The 19,270-nt window shown below is 43.3% G+C and overlaps 1 protein-coding gene across 5 annotated transcripts in view; it reads right to left on the bottom strand.

Annotated features, from left to right (window-relative positions):
• Positions 1-385: 385 nt before the first annotated feature.
• Positions 386-19,270, bottom strand: part of LOC311036638 (CAP-Gly domain-containing linker protein 4) — a 66,472-nt gene continuing 47,587 nt past the window's right edge. For all 5 annotated transcript variants that reach the window (XM_084045471.1, XM_084045470.1, XM_084045473.1 and 2 more), the window contains 6 exons: positions 15,299-15,496; positions 14,491-14,625; positions 9,310-9,433; positions 5,771-5,835; positions 5,135-5,213; positions 386-2,857 (listed from right to left, as the gene is read on the bottom strand). In XM_084045471.1, coding sequence (XP_083901597.1) covers positions 2,497-2,857; positions 5,135-5,213; positions 5,771-5,835; positions 9,310-9,433; positions 14,491-14,625; positions 15,299-15,496 — 962 coding nt within the window. In that variant the 3' untranslated portion in view covers positions 386-2,496. The remainder of the gene's footprint in view (positions 2,858-5,134; positions 5,214-5,770; positions 5,836-9,309; positions 9,434-14,490; positions 14,626-15,298; positions 15,497-19,270) is intronic.

Raw genomic sequence — 19,270 nt, forward strand, 5'->3', positions numbered from 1 at the left:
GTATACAAATCCTTTGAAAATAATCTACAAGCTCACAATGCGTCATAATGTGAGCTTGTAGATCGGCTATTTTCAAATGGCCGAAATGTATATAGGGCTGAAGTGGGTAATGTATGTTTTGTCATAATAATAAAAAGTAACTAGTAACTAAAGTTTCCAAATAATTGTAGTGGAGTAAAAGTATGACATTTGCCTCTGAGATGTAGTGGAGTAGAAGTAAAAGTACTGAAAATTGGAAATACGCCAGTATAGTAAAAAATACCCAAAAATGTTATCGTAGTACAGCACTTGAGTAAACATACTTAGTTACTTTACACCACTGCATATGTGGCATGAAACAAAAACAAGTCAAAGAGTAGGGGTGAAATTAGAATAGAATCTTTATTTCAATATTTTACAAATACCGTTTTTGCACCGTGAGACAAATGCATCAATACGAGACCCTCACGCTAAAATCGCGCACGCAGTTCCAAAGATAACGTGCCAAGAAACAAATTCAGGAATTGACACAATCCGTTAATACCCACACACGCCTTTCATACCAATCAGTGCAATTTCAAGAATACTCTCCGATGACTCTTGGCTTTCAGCTATACCGTCAAAGGCAAGGTAACGTACAGTATGGCAGATGACATGAGGAAGAGACACTGTCACTGGAATGATCACCAAAATGGCCTTGGTGCAAATGACCATCAAGTGAGTGCCTGTCAACGGGAAGAGACTATTGATGGAAACCTTTCGAAATGAGCTATGAGAGATTCAACCCGGGCCCGTTCCCAAACAACCACTCCGCTTTCATTTCTTGAAGCCTGGCAACGCGATGTTTCAGACAACCTTGGGGTTGTGACTGCCGGTGCTTTTTTCAATCACTCCGAGGCCTGAGCAGACGGAGCGCAGACGGACGGATCAATGAGAGAGAGAGAACACATTGGAGATTCTGCTCTGGTGTCCAGGGGGCCTACTGCTGTTGTGTGCCTCCCCCCTAATTGTGTGTGGTACATGAATGTTTTACTGAGCAGAATGCGTCGGTTTTTTTCCCCACATGCACAAATCGATGGCTCATTTCTCTGCCCACAATGGGTCTAATCCATTGGTTCTCAAACGTTTTAATTTCAAGGACCCCCCCCCCCCCCATAACTCTGATAGAGTATAAATGGAACCTTACGGGTCCATTTGGTTCCATTAGTACACTCTCAGAGTTACAGCCGGTCCCATTTAGAACCTCTAAACCCCTCCACGAGAAGCACTTTTCTAATTAAATAGTAAACTTTACCCTTGAAACTTCTGGATGATCACATATTCCCCGTATTGAAAATGGCTTGTGCAGAGGCGCCAATACAATTGTCACCAAAATAAATCACTGACAATATCACAATAGGTGATTTAGCACCAGCATAACGCCACTCCTTACCAGTCAGTAACAAGTGAGCACAATAGAGTGGAATCCCACCATTTCATCATAACTTCTCATTAAGACCCTGTACCCGTTTAATGATCCCCTCTTTGTTATTCATTCCAAAGTGCTGCATCTTTCTATGCACTGTTTCTAGGTAATTACATGTCTACTCATTTTAGTTTGAGTTAGTCCACTGCCAAACTTAGCTGATAAATATCTATTGAATGTAATAACATTTGCTCCATGTATGGAAATACTTTTTTAATGTGCACACACATCTGGTCCAACTTCACACTTTGTCATTGCCCGTCAATGCAATCAGACCAATAATAGTGAAGTGTGTCTTATTAATGTCTTATAAAGACTTATTTTTCAACCCTGCCACACCAAACTTTTTAGTCTATGCTCATCCAGGCTGATTCTTTTTTTTTCTTCCTTTTTTTAATAAAGTGCTTCCTTTGCCTTCTAGTTTGTTCCAGTACAAACCTAGTAGTGTCAGCTCAAACCTCTAGTGTGCATTATTACTGCAACCCGCCCCAGTTTTTGGAGGGAGCACTAAAAAAAAACCTCAACAAATGACTAAATTAATGAGACAAAACCGACACGAATAAATAAAAAAAAACAAATTGATAGTTCTTGAAATAATTAGCCCAAAACATCGCCCACTGTAGAAGACAAACTCATTAAGTAGTGAAGTTAGAGTAGTAGATCAAATGAGAGGACAGACCCCAGTGAAGGACTCTCCTCTTATGTGCAATGATGCCTCCACCACTCGAAACTAGGGATGCACCAATATGGAAGTTCTGGGTCGGTACCGAAGTTTAAAATACCAATTTAGCCGATTGCTGCTACCTATATTTGTTTATTTTATTTGTGTCTATATTATTGCCCCCTTTTGTGCCAGGGAAACAAATAAATGTTCATTATAAAAAACAAAAAACTTCAGAATCTGCAGCTTGGTAAGCTGCCATCGCTGAATGTCAATTTTATTTACCGATACCGGCAAATATCGTCCGATACCGATATGTGGCCGATATATCAGTGCATCCCTACCCAAAACCTCTTCCCTCCCCCTCCCCTCCAGTCCAGGTCCTTTCGCGTCAGCCGTTTTCGTTGACCAGGCGGGCGCCGTTGATGCCGCGGTAGGTGACGCGGCTGGGCCGCACCAGCACGCCGTGGCCCGGGCGGCAGGTAAAGTAGCGGCGGCCCCCGACCGAGCCGTCGTTCTTGCCCTTGGCGCCGCCGCGGAGCTCCAGGCCCAGCCACAGGCCCGGGGCGAAGTCGGCCGTGCCCAGGTAGCGGATCAGCGCCATCTCGTTGGCGCTGCTCAGCAGGACCTGCATGCCCACGTGGAGGCGGAGGACCCGGCCGTCCGGGCCGGACGGTGGCGGGGGGGTGGTGCTGCCGCCGCCGCCGCCGGTGCTGAGCGAGCTCCAACGCCGGTGGGGGGTGGAGCGGCTCCTGTTGACGTGACATGAATCGGGGGAGGACGGTGAATCAGAAAAAAAATAAAAATAAAACATAAATAAATGATTTCAAGTTAAGGTAGGGTAAGTGATTTTCTTTGGTTAAAATAAGTGTTAAATAGCTGTAGCTCTTCTGATAGTACTCATTGCTATAGTCAGGGGTGCACATAACTTTTTAGGTCTGGTGCTCAGAAGAGCACCTGGAGATGTGACTTGGTGCGCATGGTCCCGTCCCGTTTTGTCAACGGGGGGGGGATTCAGCACGGTGCCCACCGGACAGTTTTATCGACGGGGGGGGGGGTGCTGCGCGAGAAAAAAAGGACGCTCTGCTTCTAAATTCCGCCGATTTTCGCCGTTTTTTTTTTCTCACGCTGTTAGGTAAAGCCCCCAAGGTTGGTGCCCTGTGCTGCTGCGCTGATTTTATCCGCCAGATTGGGACGTTCACGGCATATTTTGCACCATTACGGTGCGTTCATCATCGGTGACGAGTGCCTCTAACAGCCGCTGCTGGCTGCGTGCACGCAGCGAGGCAATGCGAGGCGATGCGAGGCGACGCGAGGCAACACTCATACAATCACGTGCAGCATGCGTCCTCTACCCCTGCGCCTAATGGCTGTACTGTACATGGGGCCGACGGGTGCTTTAGCGTGACTGTGTGAGTGTAGCTTCAGGAAGTAAATTCCTAGCCTCGATCTCCAGGCTTTTATTTTTTAGTTTTGCTAAAAAATAAAAGCTTGGAAATTCCTGTCCCAGCTGTTGGTGCGCAAAAGCGCCTCGTGTCGTCTGATGTGGTGCGCATTTTTTATTTTGGGCATGCGCACCTGCGCACCAGTTATGTGCACCCCTGGCTATAGTGTTTGTTCAGTAAAAGGAGTCTCCTTGTCTCTCCTGCTCTTTATAAAACAGAAAATGCATTTTCGTTTCAGTTTCAGTTTCATTTCCAATTTTATCCAATCAGGATAGAGAACTCAATCAGGATATAGATTAAACAAGTGAAATTCGAAGTGATGACACTAAGAAATGAGCAGACAAAATTGGAACACTATAAAAATGGGTACTTTCTCCTGATTGGCTGAGATTTTGACACCTACCGGAAAATGTCTTTTCTGATATTATTAAAGAGCTGGAGAGACGGGGAGACTTCTGTTACTGAAAAAACACTCTATAGCAATGATTACTATCAGAATATAGTGCTTTAACCTTTTTTAACCCCAAAATATCACATACTTTAACTCATCTTTATTTGTGTATCACATTTAAATACAACAGAAATTGACCCAAAGTGCTTTCCATTCACATCATATAGACGCCATAAAAATAAAACATAGGCAAAAGAAACATGTACAATTTAAACACAAAAAGGTATTACATTCAGTGGTCAAAAAACAGACAATGAGTTAGTTGCCCTCTAGACTGAGAGAACGAGAGCAATCCATGGTCTCGAAGGGCGGATCCAAACCCAGGCGCCCGGAGCAGCCGCGTCCTCCGATTGCTTCACCAATCTATGTCCCCGCCTCCCCTCCCCTCCCCCCCCCCCCCCCCGGTCTGTGCACGGAGCAGGCTGACGTCACCAAATTTAGAGCGACGCCCCTCTGCACTCTGGTTGGTTAGGAGTTAACAAGGTCCTAAGACCAACGTTCCTGCACCGTTCGCCCAGACTTTTTTCTTTTGAAACAAAAAAAAAGGCTGGGTTTCCGAGGCTAGTTGCCCTCAGACTAAGGGGCTAAGGGAGTTTTTAGGCCGGATACAATTTTTGATGGTGGGGCTTGGACTTAATGTGTGATGGGAGATTGTGTGTTGGTGAGACCGAGTTGTGGAATTGATCTTGGACTTCTCTGCTGGCTCTCATTTAGAACAGTGGTTCTCAAATGTTTTATTTTTATTTAACGGACCCCCCCGTAACTCTGAGAGTGTACAAATGGAACCAAATGGACCCGTAAGGGTCCATTTGGTTCCATTTGTACACTCTCAGAGTTAAATACATGTAAGGGTGCATTTGGAACCCCCCTAAGGGTCACTGGACCCCACTTTGGGAACCACTTTATTGAACTAAAGCAGACTTTTGCTGACTAATACCACTGGTCCTTATCAGCATTGATTTTTCCCTCTATTAAGGTGACACTGAAAAGCAGTGTGAGAGCGAGGAAAAGAGGACTGTGTGGAAAAATGGAGCAGGGGACACAGAGAGAGAGAGAGAGAGAGAGAGAGAGAGAGAGAGAGAGAGAGAGAGAGAGAGAGAGAGAGAGAGAGAGAGAGGGTGAGAGAGACACACCTGCTAACGGGGCTCTTCCTGCTCGTCTCCTTTGGGACGGCGATCGCAGACGACGTGCTGAAACTGCGTCGGATGGTCCCTGCATGCCAATCATATGTCTTTAACAAAGTACATTACACCCAGTAGCATATATATATATATATATATATATATATATATATATATATATATATATATATATATATATATATATATATATATATATATATATATGATACAGCTCATGTGGGAAACCAGTACATGTGGGAAAAGTGGAATAAGCAGCACTCGTTTTTTTCAGGCATGAGAAGCCAGGGCCGAGCCGGGTCTCTTTGAGACTAGGCCCCTCGAGGGAAACAAAAAACACCCGTCGGGGTAATATTATGTCCTCTAGGCCGGGGTGGCAATTAGCGCCAATTAGCAGACCTGGTTAGCCCGCCAGCCCCCGATTATCGTCATAATGGGTTCTTCCCACGCGACCGCCGGGTCTCGTCTCTTCTCGTTTGGCACGGCGACCCCCCCCACCTCCAGGCCCGCGTCGTCTCGCGGCCAAAAAGAGGCGCTCCTCGTTCCGCATTTCCCACAGTGTACTGGTTTCCCACAAATTAACAGATCTTTATCTGATCTATCAATGAGAAAAACGGAAACAAAGCTTACCACTAAAGGAACGATTGAGCCGAGATGACGAGAGGTCTGACAGGCAATCCACAGACCCGTGGATCCTATGAATAAACAAAATGAAAATGACATATTTGACAGATCTTATAATATCCATTATTTGAGGTCCACTGAAGTCAGCCAGGGGTTCCATCCTAGAAAGAAAGTTACCCAGAGAATGATCCATTCAATTCAAGGATGACAACTTTAAATCCTTCTCGGTTTGTTCTCGGATTCCTTTGCAGGGTTTGTGTAATGTTCATGGTAACGTGTCCTGACCTTTCAGCTTAGGATGTTCTCTCGTCTGACAATGAGTGCAACAGCAGGAGGCGAGAAAATCCTCCATTTTGCCAGCCAACATCAGAGTACCTGTCCGGCTTAGTGATGTTTCTTTAAGCCGCTATGTACCTGTGATAATGGCTGAGCCCTGAAAGCCATTACGAGGCAGACAGGCAATGTAGAGAAATGAGGGGGGAAAAAGGGGGGTGCGGGTGCATGTGTGTGTGTATACTGTATGTGCGAGTCTGCAGGGTCTTATCTCGTTTGCTAAGGTGTGCAAAGTGGGGGAGAGAAACGAAAATAAATAAATAAGAGTGTGGGGTAGGGGAAGAAAAAGCACAAGGACTTGCTGTTTGTTTTCCTAATGGGCCCTGATAGCTGCTGACAGCAGGAGAAGAGCGAAGCAGAGAGAGAGAAGACTGGCTGGGTGCTGAGAATGGGAAAGATTCTCCATTAGACTGGAGGGCACATGCCTGGCTGAGCGCACGGCGTGCCCCCTGGGTTAATTAGAAAAACACGAGGAGGGGACACGAATGAGGGATACCGAGCGCCGTCCGGCTTTTATCTTGGGGAAGAGGTATAAGGTTTGGATTGAAAGAAGAAGAAGAAAAAAAAAAAGATAAGCCAGGGAATGTGACTAAGACAAAACATACTCGTGACAAGTGTGTGGTCTAAATCGAGGGAGGGCAAAACAGCAAAAAGACGGCACAACATATAAAGGTTGTAGCAAGTATATACCCGGGGGGGTTGAATGCTTTGATTGAACCACCTTTCAGCACGTCACACCTGCAGAACGGTTAATCTGCTTTAAGCTAGCGACTGTGACTTTGATTCCTGTATGTGTTCGCTCACACTCGGCTTGTGGTTTAAGGCATTGCTATACTATTATCGTGCCGCCCAATAACATCTAAAGGTTTCATTTGCAGGCAGAATGCCGAACAGCAATATGCGAAGATGCCCCGCCCCCACCCCCTCCTTGCTCCTTTAGTAGCTTGTGAATGTGCATGTCAGACAATACTTTCTCCATTTCCCGAGGATTAAGAGACTTCCAAATATAGTCCGGCCAGGCTGGCGCGCTCTGTGCTTGCTGTTGAGTCAACAACTTTGGGAAGATAGTGTAGCGTGCGAAACCCACACTAATCTGGAGGAATAATAATGAGGCCTCCGATGGAATTTGCCTTTGTTTCATGCACTGTTTTTATAGGTCAACAACGGCTGCCACGCGGGAGCAGTTCAGACGTTTGCACCAGATAAGTGAAAAGAGGGCAAGGAGACATTGTACACATTCTAAACCAGATGTATACTTTTGTCATATGGCCGGAGCACCGCGCGCGAATAGCAGATACAAGTGTACATAAATTAAGCCATAAAGGACCCCGAAAGCATGTAGAAAATATAATGGAAAATAATGCCTGGGATTAAAAAGAACAGACTACTGGCCGACGGAAATAATTAGTTTTCCTCCCCATTACAAGCAGGAATTGTGTGTGAAGAGAGAAGAGGAGTGGAAAATGATGGTTAAGTTGGTCGTTTTGTAGCTTTGCAGCGGCTGTTGAAGCCAGCTCAACTTGAATAATAGCTTTGTAGATTTGTACTGTAGCAGCTACAAACGTCGGACGTCGCTTTGTATCTTCATGTCACTGGCTTCCATTGAAAATGAATGGGAGCCTGTAGCTTTGCATCTTCGTGTCGCTGGCTTCCATTGAAAATAAATGGTAGCCTGTGGCATTGTAGCTGGCAGTGTGAACTGTGACCACAGCATTTGTACTCACAACTACCTTGTGAGAGCTTACGGACCACCTAGGATACACCCCACCGCTTACCAAATTATGTAACTGTATGCATATGTATTACCCATAATGCATAGTTATTATCAGGAAGGGGGGGGGGGGGTTGGGGGGTAGTGTTTTGCTCATTAATGGGTGCCACAGTAAATCAGAAGTGCATGCTGGGAAGGAAAGGGGCCTCGGGCCTAACGTTTGACAACTCTGACTCTCGTTAATCACCAGCACAGACGAGTACTATTTGCAGCACAGAGGGCAAAATCAAATATGTCACCGCTCCCACAAATGACACTGTCAAAGACGCTCATTAGTGCCATCACATGTATTGATGACGCCAAACCCAAACATCACCTCCAGCCACGTTCTCCAGATGGGGCACCTTGATGAATAATAACAACCCTGATTTCAAACATGCTTTAAAGATTAGAGAGTTAGTTTGTTCGTCAACATTTGTTTTGGTCAGTTTGAGGGCGGGCGGGCTGCAGCTGCCGCACTACTGGCAAACAAAACTCAGAATTCTGGGCTTCTCGACGGCACACGTCGACGACAAGCGTGCAATCTACTTCTCTAGAGTGAGTGAGAACACCGGAAGGAGCTCCACTGACCTCGTTCCCCCAATTCGGCCCAAACATGGGGAAAAATGCATAATGACGTACCAAAATACATGAAGGTTCTCAACTCTCTACCAAACTCAAAAGTAACTAAGGCTGACCTTAAAATACAATTGAGCATAGTTTAACTCCTTGAACACCTTGATAGTAGAATCATCTGCCCCCCCCCGCCACTCCTTACTCTCTAAATATACCTTATGATGTTACCGAGTTTTATTCCAACGTGTACTGTAATTGCACTGTATTTGTATTGTATTTATTATATGTATTACTGATGAATTGAGTACAATGGAACACAATGGAAACAAACCCCCCTTGGGCTTTGCGTCTTATCCTTTTAGCATAACCTTAGGCTTAGACAAGGGGTAGGTAACCTTTAAAGATATGTATTAAGAAAAGATAAGCATCATTAAAAATCTGTCTCGAGCGGCTTTTTTTGTGTGCTTTTTCTGGTGTTTCAATATAGCTTTTTTTTTCATTGTTTGCTAATTTCTCAAAGCAGATCAGTAAGCCAGAAACGTTGGTGGTGAAAGCAAACAAACCAAGCATTCATATATATATATATATTTTTTTTCCCTTCAATGATTAGTTTCTTATTTTTATCTGCTGTATTTTTTTTTTACTAATAACTTAACTTTAATAACTTAACTTTATGCCTAAAGTAAAAAAAAAAAAGAAAGAAAACCTCTTATTCCCTTGCATACTTCTTTGCCCAAGCAACTGGGAGCCACGGGAGAGGGCCCAAGAGCCACATGCGGCTCTAGAGTCGCAGGTTGCCTACCCCTGGCTTAGACTATACTACCTGTACTGTTGACAATAAACTTGTCAATAAAGTATTCAATCAATCAATCAAGCAAGCACTCACCTCTGAACGCGCGACGGGGGGGCAAAGACGCCGTGCTTGGGCGGACAGCTGAAGTATCTCACCCCTCCCACCGAGCCGTCGTTCTTACCGCTGGGCTTGTCCAGCTCGATACCCAACCAGAAACCTGGACAGACAGACAGACAGACAGACAGACAGACAGAGAGGCCTGAAGTAACGCAGACAAGCTGCCAGACAGAGCTAAGAGCCAGCTGGTATCTTTTAGAGTCTGCCCCCCCCCACCACATATTCTTTAACCCATGAAAACCGGGAACGCATCATGTGTGTCATTTTTAGATTTCTTTTGGCTATTCAAAAATAGCAGATATACAAGCTCATGGCGCGGCACCGAGTGCCGCGCTATGAGCTAGTAGATCTGCTATTTTCTCTTTGAAAAATCAAGATTTGTTTTTGCAAATCTTTGAATATATATATATGTTTTAAAGCGAACATTTTAAACTCAAATCTTTGCTTCTGGGGGTCCCTGGAACAACATATTTTGATGGGGATTGGCGGCCAAAAACATATCATTTTGGGGGTCCTTGACAAGAAAAAGTTTGAGAAAGACTGATATTATAGCAACATAAGTTTTTTCAAAAAGACATTTGTAGAATCCCCAGAAGCTTGTTCCTAATTTGTTATTATGAATTTGCACACATTTTCACGATTCTTCAAAAATAGCAGATCTACAATTTTAATAGCCCAAAGAAATCTAAAAAATGACACACAGATGCGTTCCCGGTCTTAATGGGTTAAATAAAACACCATTGTTCCCTTTCAGTCGTGTAGTTGCCCTTTAGAATGACACAAGTACTCTGCTCCGAAGAACAAAGTGACTTGTAAGAGTCTTCCTTCTTCATTGAGCTACGGTATATTCCTCTGAGACGAGACAGTATATAGACAATGCGGCGCTTACTGACAAAAGCAAAAAGGGACCTTTTTTACAGCGCAGCATTCACACCTCGAACACAACCGTGACAAGAGGAAAGGAACCACTTCATCTAAAAGAGCACCGGTGTTCGAGGCACAGCGGGCCGGAGTGATACGACTTGACGTTTAACCCATTAAGACCGGGAAGTAGTCTTAGTAGCACCGAGTGCCGCGCCACGAGCTTGTAGATCTGCTATTTTTGAAAAATCGTGAAAATTCGTGGCAAAAATCTTGGGTTATATATTTATTAAAGCGAACATTTGTGAAATATTTAGTTCCAGGAAACCTCAGAAGCAAAGATTTGAGTTACAAATAAAAAAAATCTAATATTTGCACAATTTTTCATGATTTTTCAAAAATAGCAGATCTACAAGCTCATAGCGCGGCACTCGGTGCCGCGCTATGAGCTTGTAGAGCTGCTATTTTTGAATAGCCCAACTAAATCTAAAAATGGCACACAGATGCGTTCCCGGTCTTAAAGAGTTAAACACTGGTTTAAATTAGACCGTCAATAGGGCACTATAAAAACACAGTTATCTTTAGCGGTGACATTTGCATTGACTCATACCTGATCACTCCCACGGACTACGTTAATGGATATACCCTCCAATTGTATGGCGTCTGGCTGCCCACATTCTCATATGAGTTGTAACTGTAAAAACGGCAACTGTAACGTGATTTGGAGCATGCGAGGTTGCCCACGCAAGGCCACAGGGAAGAATTTAATACATCCTTTAATATTCGTCAAATGTGATTTAGGGGAGAGTGTGTGTGTGTGTGTGTGTGTGTGTGTGGGGGGGGGCTCATGAGAATATCTGCATGGATGAAGCCTTAGAATTATGCATTTCTAATATTCCACACAGAAATCCAACCCTTCTTCAGATAATGAAAGTGCCTTGTTTTTGTGCAGAGCTGTAACACTAGCATTAAAATACGCTGCAACATGGAAATGATGTTTCTAGTATTCCTAAATATATGATTTTAGTTTGCAAAAGTAACCAACTGCATCATGGAACACTGCGCAACACACGCTGTATAGAGGAGAGACCAGACAATGCAGGCTCTTATCTGTGAAGTCATTACTCAAGATATGTCATCATCCATGACATCATCCCTGACCTCACATTGCTGCCTTTAGTTCTGAAAAATCTTTATGACGACAATTTAAAGCCCAATCCTCCACTGACTGTCCTGTGCAGGGATTATGACTAGACCACTTCAGTCTCTAGGCGAACCACCGAGCCTAAACGTCAGAAGAACAACATTCCACAATGGCATGATGTAGTCGTGTTTTCCAGCAGATGTGTGTCACATATATCATGTGACACCAACCCGTCACTCACCCTACACCTTCACAGTATGCACTGAATCGGGCCGCGCCCAAATATGGAGTGTGTTGTCTAATCTCAATGTGTCGTCATGGCATCGGGCGCAAATAAATCAGTCAGCTCCATATATGGGCACATATACTCATGACATCATATATAGGCATAAAAGGACTGACAGATACAGAGACAATCAATATATGAGCATATAAAGGAGTCTCCATATATGGGCATAAAAGGGACAAGGACTGACGGATACAGATATCTCCATATATGGGCATTAACGGGACAAGGACTGACAGATACAGAGAGCTCCATATATGGGCAGTCCGATCGGCGGTGCGATGTAGGTGTGAAAGGTCGCGCCCGAACTCCAGTAATATATAAAATAACAAGTGTGGGCCTGGGCCGTAGCGTGACGGTTCAGGCACCCTAGGCTGCAATGCCAGCCTGAGAGCGTGTCGCGGTGGGACTCCCGTTTCCGACGACCTTTGCTGCGTGTCTCCCCATTTCCTTTCAGCTTACTTTCCTATCCCTCTCTAAATAAAAGGCATAAAAAGACCCTAAAATAAATAAAAATCACACCTGTGTGAAGGTAGCGGCGCCTTTGATACATTTTGTCATCAATAAGTGTTTATAATGTGTTTATAGCCACGTGTCACGTGAAGCTTGACCAATCACTTTGTTGACGTGTCTGACCAATCAGAACGTTGACGCAAAAGCCAGGTATAGAGGGCTACCGCTCTATACCTAAAGGTATAGAGCGGCTAGCGCCGCTAAAAATAACAAGTGTGAACCTGTAGTCATATTGTATCGCTATTGAGGCATAAGCGCACGCACGCGCACCCCCTCCGGTAGCACCTACATTTGCCTGCAGAAAACCCCCCTGCTATGTGATAAAATACACAAGCCTTACTGTATATATGATTATATATGCCTGGTGGGGGTTTGAATCCACTGTGGTGCTTTCGGCATTGTTGAGGGTCTATATACAAACACAATTGGCCTGTGTTCGCAGGAGGGAGGCCGGGCGGGGAGGGTGATAATTGTCAGTAGCACGTAATCCGACGGGCTGGGGGCGGCACCTGTCAGCGGGGAATGTTGGGCAGGAGGAGTAGTACGAAGGGTCTATGTCCTTCCGGTGGGGGCTCCTCACTTGGCAGCTGAGCCAGTAGGATATAATAGCAGTGACAACACACAGAAATGTGTGTGGGGAGAACCCATTAAGACCTGAACGCATCTGTGTCACTTTTTCATTTGAGCTAAAAAACATTATTTTACACTTTGGCTATTCAAAAATAGCAGATCTACAAGCTCCGCGCTACGAGCTTGTAGATCTTCTATTTTTGAAAAATCGTGAAAATGTGTGCAAATCTTTGAATTTGCTTGCTAAAAACCTCTGTATCTCCTTAACTTTTTACAGTGGGCAAAATCGATGCGCGATCGCTCTGCAATGGTGACTCGCATGAGACATGTTGTTGTTCCATGCTTCAGCGTGCTGTGCACGCATGCATTGTTAAGTGCGTGTGTCCACAGTCCACAGCTCTAAACAGCGCAGCGTTGCAGACGGTGAGATTTCTCGCACCGAACGTAATCTGTTATTATAAAATTCTGGCACCCGATGTGTTAAAAAAGAGGTAAAAAAAAAGAGAGAAGAGAAAAGTCTGGTGCTATTCAAGCGCCGATGTGGTGTCTTTCCACCTCACAGCTGATGTGGCACATTTCAATCCAGTGTGGTATGCAGAGTCAATGTACAGTACCGTGTTTTCTTTTCTGCCATGCATCTCTGGTATGGCCATTTTCAGAACCATTCATTATCTGCTAGTGAAATTGAATCGATGGCTTTTAATCCTTACATGTCTATGAGCTACATTTCATGCAGTATGACTACCCCAGGGGGCTTTAGAGCGCTTTCTCTCACAAGTGTGTAGTTCCGACCCAAACTGTTTAGTCTAATCGCTTAGTCAGCGAAAAAGGTGCACTAAGAGGAAATTAATCGTACTGACTCATGCATTAATTGTTGGGATTTTCCCTGCTACATTTCATTACTAAATTTACCACCAAAAAAACCCTAATGCAATGCATAATGCATGTTTCGTAATGCATGCATACGTGTTTTAAACACTCAAAGCAATGCATTCTCCTGAAATAATTAAGAAATTGAGCACGCAATATCATGCGCTTTTGCATAACATTTTTGGTCCTGTTGATTCAATTCAAAGTGGGGGAGGAGCTACAGACGACCAACAGCATACATAATTAGATAATATACAGAACTGTGAATGCTATATATCAAAAAACAGGGATATTTCACAGCCTAGATATCACTGCAGGCTACTGCTGTAGCATAGATACGACTGAATATAAGTTATTAATAACATAGACACTACTGAATATACAATATTAATAGCGTAGGTATTATGGTATATAAATTATTAATAGCATAGATATGATGCTATACACGTTATTAATAGCATAGATATTATGGTATATAACGTATTAATAGCATAGATATTATGGTATAGAACTTATTAATAGCGTATGGTATACTTAATAGCATAGATATTATGGTATACAGGTACATGTTATTAATAGCATAGATATTATGGTATACACGTTATTAATAGCATAGATATTATGGTATATAATTTATTAATAGCATAGATATTATGTTATGGAACTTATTAATAGCATAGATATTATGGTATAGAACGTATTAATAGCATAGATATTATGGTATAGAACTTATTAATAGCATAGATATTATGGTATAGAACTTATTAATAGCATAGATATTATGGTATACACGTTATTAATAGCATAGATATTATGTTATGGAACTTATTAATAGCATAGATATTATGGTATAGAACGTATTAATAGCATAGATGTGGTTCCCGTTGTCAGGTGTGCAGGGGAGATTTCTGACCTGGAGCGAAGTTGGTTTTGCCGTAGAACTGGACCACGCCGGTTCTCTGGCCCACCACCAGCACCCGCTCTCCCAGCCGCACCTCGGGGCTCTCGCACACAGAGCTGCCTGCTGAAGGGGTCCGGCTCCGGGGGCCTGTGGCAAAGAAAACAATGACCACCTTGCAGTTTAACCCCTTAAACCCCACACGTTGTTGAGCGAGAGTCCCTCAAGGCTCTATACTGGTGTATTTTCTGTGTTTTCACTCTACACGTCCCATTTCACTCTACAAGTATCTTCGCTGAAAATAGCCGATCGACAAGCTCACAACGTGTTGCAACGCGTTGTGAGCTTGTCGATCTGCTATTTTCTGCGAAGGTTTTCCCAGAATACAGATGCTGGGGTTTAAGTGGTTAAAGCGGCAATCTGTAAGTTTCATTTCCTGCCCGGGATTCTCTGAAGAAGACCTTTTGTCAGGGCGAAACGTTGGGTTCCCAATAATTACTTTTGACATTTGTAGAATCGGCTTCAGGTCTTAAAGGGTTAAGACCTGAAGCCGATTCTACAAATGTCAAATAAATCCTAACAGTTTTCTGAAAAACGTATGTTTGTATGTCAGCGGTTCTCAAAATATGTTGTTCCGGGGACCACACAGAAGCAAAGATTTGAGTTACAAATGTTCGCTTTAAAATATATATTTAACGATTTTCACAAATTTTCACTATTTTTCAAAAATAGCAGATATACAAGCTCGTAGCACGGCGCGCGGTGCCGCGGTACGACAACATAGCGACGAGTTTTCCCCAGTGGCCGCAGGATGAAAACGCACCTGTGCTAGAAAGCAGCTTGGTGCCAGGCGAGGCGCGGAGGTGGGCGGGCGGGGGCGTGTTCCTGGGGCTGGGCGAGACGCGCTCCCTCCGCTGCCTGGCGGGAGGCCGCTGCCTGGGCGCCGGACGGGGCCGGGCCGCCGTGCCGTGGCGGGAGTCCAGCGAGGAAGAGGAGGAGGAGAGAGACCGAGAGAGAACACCTGCAACCGAAGAGGGAGCGCGCAGAGAAGTGAGCGTAGATGGAAGCCCCGAGGACGAGAGAAAACACTAAAACAACCAAACTTATTTATAATAATTAAAAGAAATAGAAAATGATCAATGGAAGGTGCTACAAAACAGGTGACGAAGAAAAAAAAACTGCAAAGTAAAATGATTTTGTAGAGCTATGTATATGGAAATGAATGAATAAAGTTTGTGAGTAAGAAATCCACCGGCTATTACACCATACATCAATAAAGGGGAGCAATAAAAACAGGGGCATTTGGGCTCTGCTGAAAGCCTAGATGTGTACTAATTTACTACAGGATGACAAATTCATCCCAAGAAAAAGAGGAAAAGAAAAATCACACGGCACAAAACTGTGCGCCTCTCTTCTTAATACTGAACCCTCCATCCTTCCGTTCCGTACGTGCTTTAACCTGAAAATCATTTCATTGCCTAGTAATAATAATGAATCTCTGGCACAAATTCTTTTTTTCTCTTTCCTCCCCATTTCTCATTCAGAATGCTAATGTAACCACTGGCCCCCTTTTGCCTCTCCTCCTGCGGAGTCGTTTTCAAACGACTTTCCCCAGGAGCCCCATCGTCACATCAATCTGAGGGCTGTGACATGTGAGTGGTGTGCCCTCTCTCTCTTGGCTTGCTCTATTACCAAGGTCTAGGTCTAACACAGGGGCAGACTTTCTAATCCCCCTCCCGCCCCCCAACTTCGGGGAATGAGTTACAGGAGGGGGGCTGCCCAAGTTCACTCTTAAGAACCCATTTTCAGGCAGGACCTCATTAAGCTTTTAGCATTCACAGACCTTCACAGGCCACAAGTTCATTAAGTGCCCAACTAAAAGAGGCTAATTCATTAAATCCGTCCGAAAGTGCTTTAAACCAAAGGAAGATTCAGCTACAAACAAATTAGGGCTTTGATTATGAGGGGGGGGGAAAAATACCTTTATCTATGCCAAAACCTCCACTAAATCGTTGCCATTCGCTAATAGGGGCTTTAAGCGCGCATGGAGATGAACAGGAGAGGCGGTCAAAGTTGCTGATTCTGTCAACTCCATTTGAACAAATCAATCCCTCATTTCATGAATTGATTCTGGTCTCATGTGGGTGGTGCTTACCTGCACAAGAATATTTGGCTTTGACACTCACACTGCAAGATGAAGAGTGCTTACAAGTGCAGTAGTTTTATAACTTCCATTCCCCCCCCCCACCCCCCAAACTTACAGTGATGCAACTCAATGATTTTTCTAGATTCTATTGATTCAACTCCCTTGTCACTTCTAAGACACAGGTTTTGTGCCGCGCATAGCGTTCGGAATTACGAATGTCCCGTTGTCATGGGGACAATAAAAAAAGAGCACCTGGGACACAAAGATACTAGCCTGGGATCCAGTCTGATTGCTATGTTCGGCTTTTTTTTTCTTTCTCAATTCGCTTCACAGACTGGCAAGTGGCAAGCCTCCTATCTCTGTGCACGAACGGGAGAAAACGGTCCGTGGCTTTCGATTGGCCTGTGTGTGTGGGGGGGGGGGGGGGGGACCAGTGTATTCCAATATAAAACTCGAGTCACTTCCTGACTTGTCTACGTAATTCTGTTGTTACGCCGTGACGTATGCGCCCCGTCAGAACAGCTTCCGGGTCCAAGAATGTGTTTTGCCAATATGCGCATATATATATATATATATATATATATATATATATATATATATATATATATATATATATATATATATATATATATATATATATATATATAATAATGGGTATATAAATATATATATATATATATATATTAGCCTACTTTTTACTGTCTATGATATTAGCATTAAGACCCTTTTTAACCCTCAATGGTTCCTTTCTGAAAAAGGAGGTTAGTGTAAAAAGATTTACGGGTTCCCACATGTTTGTTTACTATGAAGAGTGGACGGTGCTTGGTGCCTCTTGGACCCGGAAGTGACGTCGGACTACAAAAAGACGTCAGACTTAAAAAACATTATTGAAATATACGAGTCAAATAGGACCCTGGCCAGACTGAGTAGGGAAGTGAGAAAAAGACGAACGTAGCGAATCAGTCTGGATTCCAGACTACAAAGATGCGGCATCTGGGACAATTCTGGGACAGTAGAGAAAACCACACAGTCATCAAAATGCTTGCGTACCCACAAAGACAGAAATATATATATATATACGCATTCTATTTGTCAGATTAAATAAATCTGATAAAGCCGCACATTCGCCCGATTCTGGTTTATAAATCCTAATCATTGTGGAACTGGCCACATCTACACAAGCCTGATTAAGACTGCATGGTCCTGTTTCTCGATACCTGTGCCCGCTCTAGGGCATTAACAGAATAATCGAATATTCGAATATTCGACTATCAAACCGACTATTCGACTATCAAACCACTATTCGATTATTCGATAAAATATATATATTTTTTTTTAAAGTTTTTTTTCTTTTTTTTTTTTAGATTTTTTTTTTTTTTTTGGCTTTTCTGCAGCAGACACGCAGCTGTGAGCTCTGGTGTGACGTCAACTCGCATTCCTTGAGTCCAGTCATCAATGTCATTGAAAAAAAAAAAAAAAAAAAAACATTTTATTTTTTTTATTTTTTATTTTTTTATTATTTTATTTTTTATAATCAAATCGATTAATCGAATATTCGAATACTTATAGGTCGAATAATTCGAATACTAAAAATCACTATTCGTGAATGCCCTAGCCCGCTCCACCACTGTCATTACAAGGTGACCAATACGCGCCGCTGTGAATATTTATAGCTCCCATACCATTAATTAATCACATGTAAACCAACGCAGTGATATGTCAGTCATCATAATTAAATGTCAGAAGGATGATCAATGATTAATTTATAGCGCCAATAATGACACCGACCTTACAAACGGCTTCACAATTTGGAATACATTGGAAGTGACAAAGTAGCATCAGACGAGACAGAGACCGATGGATTAGTGTGTTCAGCGGTAAAGAGATAATAGTGAGAATGACGTACATATGAACACAAAACAAATTGAACCAAATGGTAAACTATGAAGCCGTCATAGAGTTTAAAATAAAATTAAGTGTTTTGCTATGAGGTACTGTAGGTTCCAAGTGTGTGTGTACTGTCTGTATGTACATTTCCATCGCCATCAGAAACAGGTTTGCATTTAAACTGCACTTTGCAGTGACACCTTTATTGATCAAACAGAAATGGACAAGAAACAGTAACTCAGCCAATGAATAAAAGTAAAGAATAATGAATACTGATTGTGGCCAAACACCTCGGATGATTTAAATGTTGTATTCTTCTGATATAAGTGCAGGGAACAACTAGCAGAACTTCCACGTGAGTCAGTGAAGTGATGAGAGTTACTGAAACAAAAGTTATGAAACTTTATTATGTAGAATTAAAACAAAAGAAACACATTATTTAAATGTGGGGCAGTGGTTGTTAAGTCTGGGATAGTTAAAAGTAGAATTTGGGACAGTTGCGGGACACTGGGGAAGAAAGTTAATTTTGAGCCCTGGGCATTATGCTTACTCCAGTCTACTACATCATCACACTGAAAAGAGACTATTGCAGGACAGATGCTGAATGTCAGAATTCTGCCACGGCCACCATTGTACACCGTCTCGCGAAGAAGCAAAGAAAATGCACAAAGCACCACGTTTGCTTCTATAAACGCTTCACCCCTGCATGGTTTTTATGTCGTGTCGTAAACGTTTGGGCGGTGTCTTTGTCTTGAGAAAAAG

The sequence above is a fragment of the Gymnoscopelus microlampas genome, assembly GCF_963454915.1.
Source record: "Gymnoscopelus microlampas genome assembly, chromosome: 20".
NCBI classification, from domain to species: domain Eukaryota; kingdom Metazoa; phylum Chordata; class Actinopteri; order Myctophiformes; family Myctophidae; genus Gymnoscopelus; species Gymnoscopelus microlampas.